Consider the following 12,652-nt stretch of genomic DNA (forward strand, 5'->3'; position numbering starts at 1 on the left):
AGAGAATTTGGATGATAATGAGAAAGCCACATTAAGTTTTCCAAGGTGGTGGTATTTTGCCAATGAGAAAAAAATACTGACATTAGCAAACCTAGAAAATTATTCCAACCAGGGAAAAAGTTATGTGAATATTAACACCTAATATTTTTCACACTTTGTGACTCTTGAGCAGGTTATAAGAAATCAGCAATTTTTTTCTTAAAGTTATATTTTGCTGTGATTTCTTTACATTTTGTGCTTGCATGCTTGTGTGCACACAAACACACACCTTCTCTCTCTCTCTATTTGGTGAAAAAACAAATGAAATTGTGGCTCTCATGCGTTTCAGAGTTCACATCACACATTCTCCCATGTAAGCACAATATCACAGCAGGTAGCATCTAGAACATGCTCTTATTTCCCCGAACTGTATCTGGCTTTCCCTAAGATTTTAATCCTGAGTAGACCCCTCCCCCTCTTTTTTCTTTTAAAGATTTATTTATTTATGCATACAAGAACTGGGGTACAGGCCAGAGGTGTGTGTGTAGGGGGGAGGGTGAGAGGAGTCACCAGAGACAGAGTGGGGAACAGAACAGGCAAATTGACTGAAGTACACTGCTGAGGGGAGCAGCAGGTGAGTCAGGAGAGGTTTGTTGCACCATGTGGGTAGTACCCTGGTCGGGATCAAACTCATGCTGCAGTGGCTGTGGACAGCTGTATAGGTTGCATCTTAACCCCTTGCGCCACCTGGGAGGTCTGATCACCTCTTTTTTCTTTACAATATTGACCTTTCAAACAATGGCCAGGATTTAAAAAGAAAACCACGAGTACTCACAATAAGATTATAATATTAGATCATGGTACTTATTTATTTTATGGAGATTGTATGAAAATTTGCCTTGGCTCTTAATAATCTCTTACGCACAATTTTTTTTTAGACTATTTTTTTCCAAAGATTTATTTTTATTTATTTATACAAGCACTGGGTACAGTCAGAAGCGCGGGGAGGGTGAGAGAATTCACCAGAGCCAGAGCGGGGAGCAGAGCAGGCAGAAGGACCGAAGTACACTGCTGAGGGGAGCAGCGGGCGGCAGGAGAGGTCTGCGCGCCATGTGGGACCCTCCTCCAGTGGCCGGGGAGCAGCCGGGGATTGAACCGTGCTGCAGAGGCTGCGGGCAGCTTCGCAACCCAGCGCTCAACCGCTGCGCCACCGGGGAGACCCTCTTATGTACAATTTTTAAATAAAGAATACCAGATAAAAAAATAAAATCTCAGGTAATGGAAAGCTTCATTAAAGTTTGGTATAAACTTACTTCTCAGAGAAACTTAACCTGAAGTGATAGGAAGCTTCCTAGGCTTCATCTGAACTAGGACGAATGTTCTGGAAATACTGGTCGAGGTGACAGGAGATATGCGTTTACTGTCATGATATACTGTCACATTATATTCATGTTATATACTACATACATAAAAACTCCTGAATTAAGAAACTCATCAGATTCCAGAGGTGTCAGATTACAGACTTTTGTATGGACTGAGTCAACATGTCAATGGGACATTTATTGCTCAAATGTTTGAAAAACTCAGAAAATAAAACATAGTCCAAATGCTAACCTTTTACTGAAGTTTCTATTTCTGAAACAGGTTCTGATTTTTCTTCTCCATTAGATTCATCAACTTCTGCCACTGTTGTTAACTCTGGTTCACTCTTGTAGAGTCTATAATCTGGACCCTTGAAAAAAGACATACAATTACAAAAAAAAGAAAAGCTATGTTTCTTTTAAACGTTTATCTCTAAAGGCTGAAACTCTAAAAATTAAAAGCCTCAGAGAGCTATCTTAGCTAATACAATTAATAATTATTTTATAAGTAAGGTAGGAAAAACAATCAGAGATTTTTAACCAGTAAAATTTTGGATTTAAAATTAAAAACATTCCTTCTAAGTCCCATTCCTCTATTTATTCTCATCTCCTTTCTTACCAGACTTCAGATTTATTTGCTTAACTCCAAATCTCTTATTTGCAGCTTCCAAGAAGTAATGTCAACACCCACATCCCACCCTTTTTGTCATTCTTGTAACAATCCTTTCCTTTTTGTCTTCTTTCTGACCTGAAGATAGAATTTGGCCTCTAATGTTCTGAAATGGTGTATTTCAAACACTGCCCCTTAAACACATGCAAAGTAAACACTATAGATGACAATATTTATGAAAATTATGAAACACTGAAATTGTGAAAATATTAAAAAATGAGAATGGTAAAACCAAAATAGAAGAAACACAAATGATATTATCTATACACAAAAAAAGCACTGGTCAAAATGAGTGTTACAATAAAAGCAAATTTGAGTGCAAAATAATTTTCAAAAACAAGAGGGTGTACATGATGTCATCATCCTGTGGCTACTTTAGCCACTTACACAGTGAGATCCATTTCTTGGATATCCTTGAACTTGATGAATCTTCTTGTCTTCAGGCAGATGGACTGGGCCCCTGCTATAACAGAGCAAGGAGCTGCTATCACTGGGCAGAGGGGGGATTATGGGAGGCTGCTCTGTAAAGTCATAGGACCGAGGAAGTGGAGGACGAGGTGGGACTACTTCCTCTTCCTAAAGATTGTAGAATAGTCACCTTATTTAGACAAGCATATTGAATTAAGTATATCTAAATTCTTTGCAACGGTACTTAACTTAAATTCACTATAAAATAGTAAAGGGACACTGCCAAGCCAAAGATGTCATATTGAAAAGCAAGACAAAAAATGTTCTGATTGTCCATAGCCAGGTTTTAAATATGATTGTATGTAATTTTCCATAACATGCAGGTTATAAAGCTCAGCATCAAGAGAATCCTGCATGAAATTACTATTTTTCATTTTAAAAAGAGAAAAAATTTAATAAAAAACTTACTGTTTATTGCAACTTTTTTAAGTGAAAAAATTATACAAAATTCAATACTATATATGCCTTCAATTAGGTTGACAGTATCTCTTTGTAATTGTAATTTCTTTATGGTATGCATGATACATAGTCAGCTTATCTATAAATCCACCTACAAATTTTATGAAGTATAAGAAATAATCACAAATACTCAAATTACTGAGGTTAGAAAAAGTATGACACATTAAAGTCTCAACGCAGATGAATAGCAATGATTCAATTATTTTGTATTAAGGAAAGAAAAAAAATCACGTTAGAAGTACCATTTTACTGAGTCAGTGAAATTTCAAGATTAAAATAGCAATTCTTAAATATATTTGAAAAACATTTTTTTAAGAGTAGACAATTCCAATACATGTTTAAACTTTTGAATAATTTAGTTAGAAAAACAATTCAAACTTACCTCATTTTTGTACTTAACTGTTGAGAAAGGCTTTGATCCTGCCATACCTAGTTAAAAAATTATAAAACATAAATACTTGCATTAACGATATCTTTCTAATTCTACAGAAAAAAAAGGAATAATTTAATTTTACTTATTTTAAGTGAAGCTTGCAATTTCTAAGCTTGCATTGTTGGAAATATTTTCAGAATTTGAAACCAATTACATTAAATAATATAAATTATTTTATTTTTCAGAAAGTATCTAGTTTAAACATGAGTATGGGAACATGGATTTTCTCAAATGTTATTGGTATGATTATAATTTAATATATAAATTAATATGGCTGTGTCAATCCAAGTGGAAAATGTATGCTGATTTCTCACTCTTGGGTTCCAGTGAGTACTGGCATGTGTGTTTATTTATTTTTTTAAAGATTTATTTATTTATGCATACAAGAACCGGGGTACAGGCCAGAGGTGCAGGGGGTGAGAGGATTACCAGAGACAGAGTGGGGACTAGAACAGGCAGACTGACTGAAATAGACTGCTGAGGGGAGTGGTGGGTGAGTCCGGAGAAGTCTGCTGCACCATGTGGATAGCTCCCTGGCCGGCCAGGGATCGAACTTGTGCTGCAGAGGCTTCAGATAGCTTCCCAGTGCTATGCTTAACCCCTTGCGCCACCAGGAAGGCCCACTTCACTATGTTGTTAAGAAGAAAAATTAAACTATAGAAAAAAAAAGATCATGTGTGATTCTGTGTGTGTTTATAATCATGCATTCAAAGCATGATCTATTTTTGTGTGGGTAAGGCTGGAGGAACTTTTGTGTGTTTTTTGTTTTTTTTTACTTTATAAACTTGTTTGTGTATTGATTCAGTGAAAAAAGTCTTATATTTTGATATCGAAAACCTGTTATAACAGGGCTCCTTGGTGGCACAGGAGTTAAAGGCTCAATGCTATCAGGCTATCACCAGCCACTGTGGCATGAGTTTGATCCCCAGCCAGGGAGCTAACCCACATGGTGCAGCAGACCTCCCCTGTCTTGCCTGTCTTGCCTGCTGTTCCCCTTGGCATTGTTTTTTGGTGGATCCTGCTCTGCTCTCCACTCTGTCTCTGGTGAGTTCTCTTAACACACCCCACACCGCTGGCCTACACCCCAGTTCTTGTATGCACAAAAAAAAAAAAAAAAAAAAAAAGGGAAGACCTGTTATAGTAACAAAAGAAGTCTGGATCTCCATGTCACTCCATCTAGATATAACACATGGTCAATCATCCTGGAAGAAAGTCCCAAGCTGGTTTACCTATTTCTGTAGTACCTCTCTGCTGTTTGTGTTTGCTCAGTCCCTCCATGACATCTTGAATTCTCCAAAGTTCTTTCTGAATCTGTGCACGCTGAATACCTGCTGATTCAGTCTAACCATAACAATGGACAGACCACATATAGGAAAAAAAAAAAATGAAATGATGTTATAAACTCTGCTAATTATACATTCAAAATGGTGATTGCAGTAGATTAAATTTTGAGGATATTTAATATGATGTATGTGACTCCTAATTTTGCAACTTCAGTGGGAAAGAAAAATGGTAAATCAGAAAAGAAATTTAATTTTTCAAACTTAAGTGTACTATATTTCACACCTCTTCATTAAACTTTTCTTGTATCATTTATGTCTTGGGAAGGAATGCTAATCGGGAAGTATTAAAAATAAAAACAAACCAAAAAAAAAAAAAACACACAAAAAACACCAAAATAGAAACTCTTAATGTCAAAAAAATTTAGATGGGGTAAAAAGAAAGAAGAAATGGAAAGTATACTAGCCTTCTCAGTTCTAGAAAAAGACATGACCAAAAAAGGGGAAAAAAAAAAAAAAAAGAACTAGTAGAAATTTTCATTTTTATTTTATTCTCAGGTATACCCACTTTCTTACTTCCATTAGTCCATTTCGTGCCTGCAGGCTAAAAACTCTAACTGGAAAAAAAAAAGATCATATTGATTTTCTTTAAGATTCTACTAGAATTCTATGACTATTGTTGATAAATACTCAGGATAACAGTAACTGTTATTAGGTGGGACTGTCATTTTATTAAAAATATAGATAATGAAGTACAAAGCTGTTACATCATCTAGAAAAAAAAGTTTTTCTTCACTGAATATCAGTCTTGGACAATTGCAGGCATTAGAATACAATCAATATTTCATCAGTAAGCTAAAAAGTCCTCTGAGGAGTTCAAAGGTGTTTTCAAAGTCCATTAGCCCAAAGATGGTGCACTCATGGGCCTCAGAAAGGCACATGACATTCATTATCCAGTTTTTCAAACCACAGGCTAGAAGCAAAGTGAAAGAAGGAAGTCCTTAGACATTAACCTACCTAATTCCAGCCTGGAGATGTGACTACAGACACAGATGTATAAGCCAGACATCTGCATGTTTTAAACAGAATGTACATTACTTGGGCAATAGTCAAAAATAAATATGCATACTTTTGCCTATCTGAAAGAATATAATGAAAATCTCCCTCTTTTTTTATTTTCCCTTTCTCTGGTTGATCTCAACAATTTCCAAACACTTGCAAACAATCAGACTTATACTTTCTATGAAGTAAAACTCAAATTCTTTGTCCATTTTTCTAAGTTACTGCTTTTCTAAGTCAAAAAGAAAAACAAACAGATCCAGGTGGTGACTCTTGTTGAATTTTAGAGGTTAAAGGTATTTTCCCCCAGAAAGTCATCTTTAAAGTACGTTTACCTTGCTTTTACTGTATATTTGCGTATTTAATAGCCTATTTTATGTGCCTGATGTTCTTTTAATTGCTTCAAAAATATTGACACATTAGACCATTACAGTAACCCAACAGGACAGGTACTCTTACTTACTATTTTCACCTTACAGTAGTTAGAATTGTGACATGCAGAGTAGTTATGTCACTGCTAAGGTCAATGCTACCTCTTCTTAGAGCATGCCTTCCAGTCCTTTATTTTTTTTTCCAAAAAATGTCTCCACTACTTGTGATCTTTATTTCACCTTAAAAATATTAACTCTACTTTGTTATTTATTTATTTTTCTTTCAGAAAATTCCACTGGAAATGCGAATGAAACGGAATTGAGATTATGGGAAAAATTTTCACTATGATGTTAAGCCAGGTCATTTATGAACATGTTATACCAGTCAAGTCTCTTAAATCCTGCAAGCTAGCAATTAAATTTTCACAATGAAGGTATGTTTTGTCAGGTTAAACCAGGGATGGCAAACTGTTCTGGCCTATGTCTGCTTTTGTATGGTTTACGAGTTAAGCCTGGGTTTTTACATTTTTAAGGGGTTATTAAAAAAAACTAAAACGCCAAGTATATAGAATATAGTTACGACACCTGGAGTATTTAATACCTGATCTTATATAGAAAAAAATCTGCTGATTTCTAGGTTGTATCTTAGATGTAACTTAAACGTGTAACATCAGTCACAACCACATATTGTGGTTAAATTGAGGTAATTTAAATTTAGAAAATTAGTGTGGAATACAATACACTAGCCAACATTTCAAGTGTTCAACAGCTACACATGGTGACTGGCTACAATAATGGACAATGCGGAGAGGGAACAGCTGATGTTCTAGTGTCCCCTTTTATTTGTTGTCATGATTTGTGTTGAGTCCTCTGGGTTTCCAACAGAGGACCTCTGGGTCCTCTATTCCTCAATAAAATACTTTAAGGTAGCTATTTCTATTTCACAGATAAGAAATAATACTGTTTCTATTCCACAGATAGGAAACCCCTGGAATTTGATTCTAGACCTGCCTGTTTACAAAACTGGATTCTTTATGCCAAATGATACTGCATTTCCCTTTTTCTAATGAGCCATCAAGATCACAGGCTAAAATATAGCTTAGTAAGTGAGGCATTTGATGCAGCATTTTATAAAGAAGATGATGTACCCATTATGTGATAAACCCATATAATTTAACATCTCAATACCACGTGGCACAGCTGGAATACAGAGGACTCCAGGGCTCACACCACGTGCCCAGTCAATGGAGACCTGTGAACATGAGACATGGCTACTCTGTAAGATGGCAGGATTCCTGCCACTGGCGGTATCCAAATCCAAGATATATATATATATCTCCATTAACCTAACAAGGTGGGTTGTACAATATCAGTAAAAATAATGTAAAAAACACAATATACTTTTGTACCTGAACTTCACCCAGGCGATCCAGCTGCTCTTGCATCTGGCTCCTGGTGACAGTTACGTCATATTCTAACTTATCGTATTCTCGCCATGCTCGCTCCAGTTCCTAAAATCAAAAGACTTCAATTAATTTAATGAGAAAAATTTGCTTTCATGATCGTATCACTGTAATCATAACCTTTCCAAATTTCAGAAAGCAGCAAAATAAATATTTTTACAATTCATGTTTCTTTGCTATTTATTTTCTTAGCTGTCCTGATTAAAGTGTCTGTAGGAATAAAAACACTAAATAGGTTGTATTTTAGCTTATTGGATGTCACAATAAACCAGAAGGCTGATGTGACTTTGCTTAGAATAAATTTATAGTAATGTAATAAACCTAATTCAGTTAAATGAACAAGTCAGTGAATCCTTGCTCATGGAGACTCAATATACAAATCACCCATCTATACTTTCCTCCTTTGGAAAAAAAGCCACCCAAACTCCTCGAATCATAGAGAGGTTTTTCACACTTGCTCCTTAACCATTTATCACCATCAAGTGAATATAAAATGATTCTGCTCAGAGATACATCATCATGTCATTCTGTTCCTGGGATGTTATTCCATGGGGTGGAGGTTCTCTTCTGCATGCTGTAGTTACTCTTCCGACATTTAGGAGAGCGGCAGGAGGTCAACACACTGATAAACTATCATCAGGGTTGGCATTTGATGCCTCTTTATCAACAACATCCAGCGAGCTGTTTGCACACGTAACACAAGTGACAGATATTTCCTGAACACTGTTGTGAAATGAATTACTGACTCCTATCTGAGAATTTCCCATCTCCCACAAACAGGGATTTCTGCCTTAACCAGCCCTGAATGAACCGTCCCCGGGAAATGTCAGTTTAACAACATCAAGCATCTTGGGATAAGAAAAGTAGGTGCAGAGTGTAGAGAGGTCACCTGAAACAATCCCAACTATTTTTTTTTTTTTTAAAAACACAGCCACTCAGGAATTCACCTCTAGTTCTAAAAGTCTGCTTTTAAAGTGATATTATTTTGCATAATCCTGCAACTAGCTTATACCAGGTATTAAAATTGTGCCACACTTCTGTCAGCAATAGAAATTTTCAAACATACATAAAAGTGGTGTCCGCTAGCACCCCAACTCAACAGTTAGCAGGGTGTAGTCCGTCTGGGGTCAGCTTTAGCTCCCACCTCGACCCCCATGATTGATGTTTATTTATTTATTTTTTAAAAATAAAAAAAATATATATATTTTACATCATTTTTCATTTTTGCACAATGTGTGCATTTTCATCTTAGTTACAGTCCCCATACAATTCCCACCACCCTGTTTTGATCCTACTCCCTCCCATCCCTAGTGTGTCTCTGGTTTATAGTTGCTTGTTTTTACTTTATTACAATTAGTCTTTTTCCTTAACACAGAACCACATCAATCCACACCGTACACACATCTGCATATGGGGTAGAACTGTCACAAGGACAGTTACCATCCGTCACTGCACAGACCTTTTTATTACACTGTTCACTGTAGTGACAGTGCTGAGCATCACAGCTCCACCACTTATTTATTTTATAGCCAGAAAACTTCATGCATTATGCCCAACCCACTGTGTCAGATTATTATTATAAAGTAAACATCAGGTATTAGTTCATCTACAACTACTTCACTATGCATTACTTAGAAAAGAAACAGAATGAAAAACAGACAAGGAAAATTCTTTTTTAAGCCATTTATATATCCACATTTCTCAATAAATACATTAAATTTTAACAACTTCAGCACCCCTCTTTCTATTCCCCGTTCCTTGTTTGTGGAGAATAGGTCACCTGTGCTGCAGAACTTCCCCCATTCTGATGGTATGTGAATTCCTGTGGTATTTCTTTGCTGTTATATTTCCTATAAACTCATAGCTAGGGACTGAGGCAGGTCGAGGTGCACACTTGGTATTGTGGTAAGAATGCTCTGTAGTTCTGCCAGGCACTTTGTCAGTATGCGGGAGGCACAGCGCCTGTGGATGGCTCTTTTTTGGGGGGATGTTTTATTGTCCTTGCAAAATAACCAAGAAGATGTTACACTTTGCTGTAACCGTAAGTCTCAGTGCCTTTTTATTATACTGAGAATGAACATATGAAGACACTTAATGTGTCCGCTTCTTCCCAAGGTAGCTCACCCATCCTGGCGTCCTGATCCTTTTTAGTCTCTAATCCCTAGGATGTCCACGGCTAAAATGTCTAAAATCTCTGTTTAGGCATGGCCCGCCCATCAGAATCGAATTTAGAGCACAAGTCAGTCTGGTGGGAGACCATACACATAGCTCATTCACTGTGTAACCCCGGGCAATCTCTGTGGGTCAGCTTCCTATTTTTAATGTAGTAACACTAGTTCAGTGGTCAAGGGTTACTGTGTAGATTAGGGACATGTGGACACTTACGATGGAACCCTGCACCCAATAACTACCCCAGAAATACCCATGATAATTATTGCTACTTCACAATGGTGTTACTGCAGTAGATGAAAACTTAAATCTCCTATCAGTGTGACTCAGGATGACTGTTGCCTTTAGACTTGCTTTCTGGTGCTTAAAATTCCAATTTTAATTTTTGAGTAAGGCAATCTAGATTTGATTCTAAGTTCCAGAAAGTACAAGATATTCAACCATGGAGACAGTGGAGCAGGAAGTACAAATGTTCTAATCCTTAAAAGCCCTTGATTTAGGTGTTAACTCTATTCCTTATTATTTATGAACACCTGGCCCACCATTTAATGTCCATGAACCTCAGTTTCTTCATCTGTGCAGTGGAGATAAAGAAAAGGAAAATAAAATGAATGTAGTAGTTGCATTTATTTGGCACAGGATTTTCTTAAGGATCAAGTGAGATAATATATGTGAAAAGCAGAACTACAAGTATATTTGGCTCCCATAATGGGGTGAGTCACAAATTCTCTAAGCCTCCTCCATGATACGTGACTGATAACTGCTTGATCTGCTTCCTGAGTTACTGGGAAAAATAAATTAAGTACTCACTAAGCTGAGATGAAGCACAAGAATATTTTTTGTACATTAACAGATACAGCCCACGTGTAGAGAGGGGTCTGCAGTGAGGTCCTGGAGTGTCACCCCATCATGCCAGTGCCTTGAAGCAAGCTAGTTAAGGTGGTCAGGCAGTGTGGGGGAATTAAAGACCCTGGAGCAATCTTGACAATGCGCCACAGATCCCTCCCCCCAGCACTTCTTCACCCCCCACGACCTCCCAGCAGGAAATTATTAAACTGTTCTGCTCATTTTCAAAAAGCTCCCCATTGGGATCAAGCTAGGGCTTGATGCCCACGGTGGCCATCAACTCAGTAGTGAAACCCTTATAGGGCCTCCCCGGTGGCGCAGCGGTTGAGCGCTGGGTTGCGAAGCTGCCCGCAGTCTCTGCAGCACCAGTTCGATTCCCGGCTGCTGGGTGAGGGTCCCACATGGCGTGCAGACTTCTCCTGCCGCCCGCTGCTCCCCTCATCGTCACTCTGCTTGTTCTACTCTCCTCTCTGGCTCTGGTGAATTCTCTCACCCTCCCGCACCTCTGACTGTATCCAGTGCTTGAATAAATAAATAAATGGAAAAAAAAAAAAGAAAAAGAAAAAAGAAACCCTTATAGGCTTTTCTCCCTACCTCTCTCATTCTCCACATTCCCCCATTTCTGCTTCCTAGGACTGTCTCTCAAATAAACCATCTGAACTCAGTCCTCAGTTCGAGCTCTGTTTTCTATTAGAAGAGAAGTCAAATGGAGACAGTGACGCATGGAAAAATTCCAGGTGTAACTGATGGGTCACAATGATTTTTTCTCACTGATCAGGTTTGGATAACAAGGAGCAGAGGCAATGAGAGAACACAAAGGTACCAGGAGCTTAAAATATGAATGTATGAGTGTGTGTGTGAATGAGGCTGAGAGAGGAGATGTGCATCAAGGATCAAATATAACGCATCAAGGAGACACTGTTTTACAAGGTTGTCTCACGTTCATTCTAGTTGTATGCATCTTGGTGGCCAACCAGGTAAGAAGCAGGTGTTTGCAGAAATGACACTCTTAATGCTATCTCTACCTCCTATGTTCACCTTCCATACCTCAGGACACAGATTTGAACCAATGTTCAGTATCAACTGTGAAACAATTGGAAGGATTCTTTGGAATTCTACTGGCACAAGTGCAGTCCAAACCAGAATCTATAAAACCACTGAATGCCAACCATAGGCCCAGTGTGACTTTACACACATACTAATAGCAGCAACTACAAAAAAAAGTTTATATAAAGGCACAGGCAACACAGTTATATTCTACCTGGTAAGACAAGCCTTAGAAGAGCATAAAGCCCTATGAAGTCTCTGCAGCATGAGTTCGATCCCTGGCAGGCCACATGGCACAGCAAACCTCTCTTCTCTTGCCCGCTGCTCCCCTCTGCTGTGTATTTCCGTCAGTCTGCCTGATCTTCTCCCCACTCTGTCTCTGATGAAACCTCTCACCTCCCTGCACCTCTGGCCTGTACCCCAGTATGCATAAATAAATAAATTTTTTTTAAAAAAAAAGTTAGTTGCTCCGGAAAAGTCCATGGAAAGTATGGACAAGGAGGTGCCAGCAGTTCTCTGGAACGGGTGGCATATTGCTGCGACTGATCCCTCTGAGGGTTGCTTGCACAGGTGTTCTTATGGTGCTGAGACGTGACTGTATCTTCAGCTCAAAATCAGAGTGCTTAAACTCACAAGACACTCAGTTTAAACCTCTAAGTAACACATTTAGATTTGGTAGTCCCAAATCTTTATAAAGTAACATGACTATAGGTTAAAAGGCCCCGCTAATTACATTTCTTACTCAAACCTACCTTCTAAGCTTAGATGACACCACTGCTACAAAATGGTAATGATGATGTCTTTGTAAGTATCTTTCACAGGTGCTTTTTATTGAAAGAGTTGGTTTAAAAAAATTCAGTGACCACCTTCCCCAAATTATCATAACTTCCTTGAAATCCATAAAATATTTTCTGACTGCAATATATTTTAACATGCTTAAACACTTTAAATTTGCATGACATAAAAACAGAGTATTTACTTTCCCCATAAAGAAACTATTTCACCATGCACAAATGCTTACTAATTAGAGAACTAATACTCATCTGT

The 12,652-nt window shown here is 37.8% G+C and overlaps 1 protein-coding gene across 4 annotated transcripts in view; it reads right to left on the reverse strand.

Moving 5' to 3' along the window:
- The window catches only part of PLEKHA5 (pleckstrin homology domain containing A5), a gene marked incomplete at its 3' end in the record, with an annotated part of 223,792 nt that overhangs the window by 15,022 nt on the left and 196,118 nt on the right, over positions 1-12,652 (reverse strand). For 3 of the 4 annotated variants that reach the window (XM_084256205.1, XM_084256207.1, XM_084256206.1), the window contains 5 exons: positions 7,490-7,591; positions 4,600-4,711; positions 3,320-3,366; positions 2,398-2,586; positions 1,594-1,711 (listed from right to left, as the gene is read on the reverse strand). In XM_084256205.1, the coding sequence (XP_084112331.1) occupies positions 1,594-1,711; positions 2,398-2,586; positions 3,320-3,366; positions 4,600-4,711; positions 7,490-7,591 (568 nt within the window). The remainder of the gene's footprint in view (positions 1-1,593; positions 1,712-2,397; positions 2,587-3,319; positions 3,367-4,599; positions 4,712-7,489; positions 7,592-12,652) is intronic. The other variant, XM_084256208.1, reaches the window with a different exon arrangement.

The sequence above is a fragment of the Talpa europaea genome, assembly GCF_964194135.1.
Source record: "Talpa europaea genome assembly, chromosome: 15".
In the NCBI taxonomy this organism is placed as follows: domain Eukaryota; kingdom Metazoa; phylum Chordata; class Mammalia; order Eulipotyphla; family Talpidae; genus Talpa; species Talpa europaea.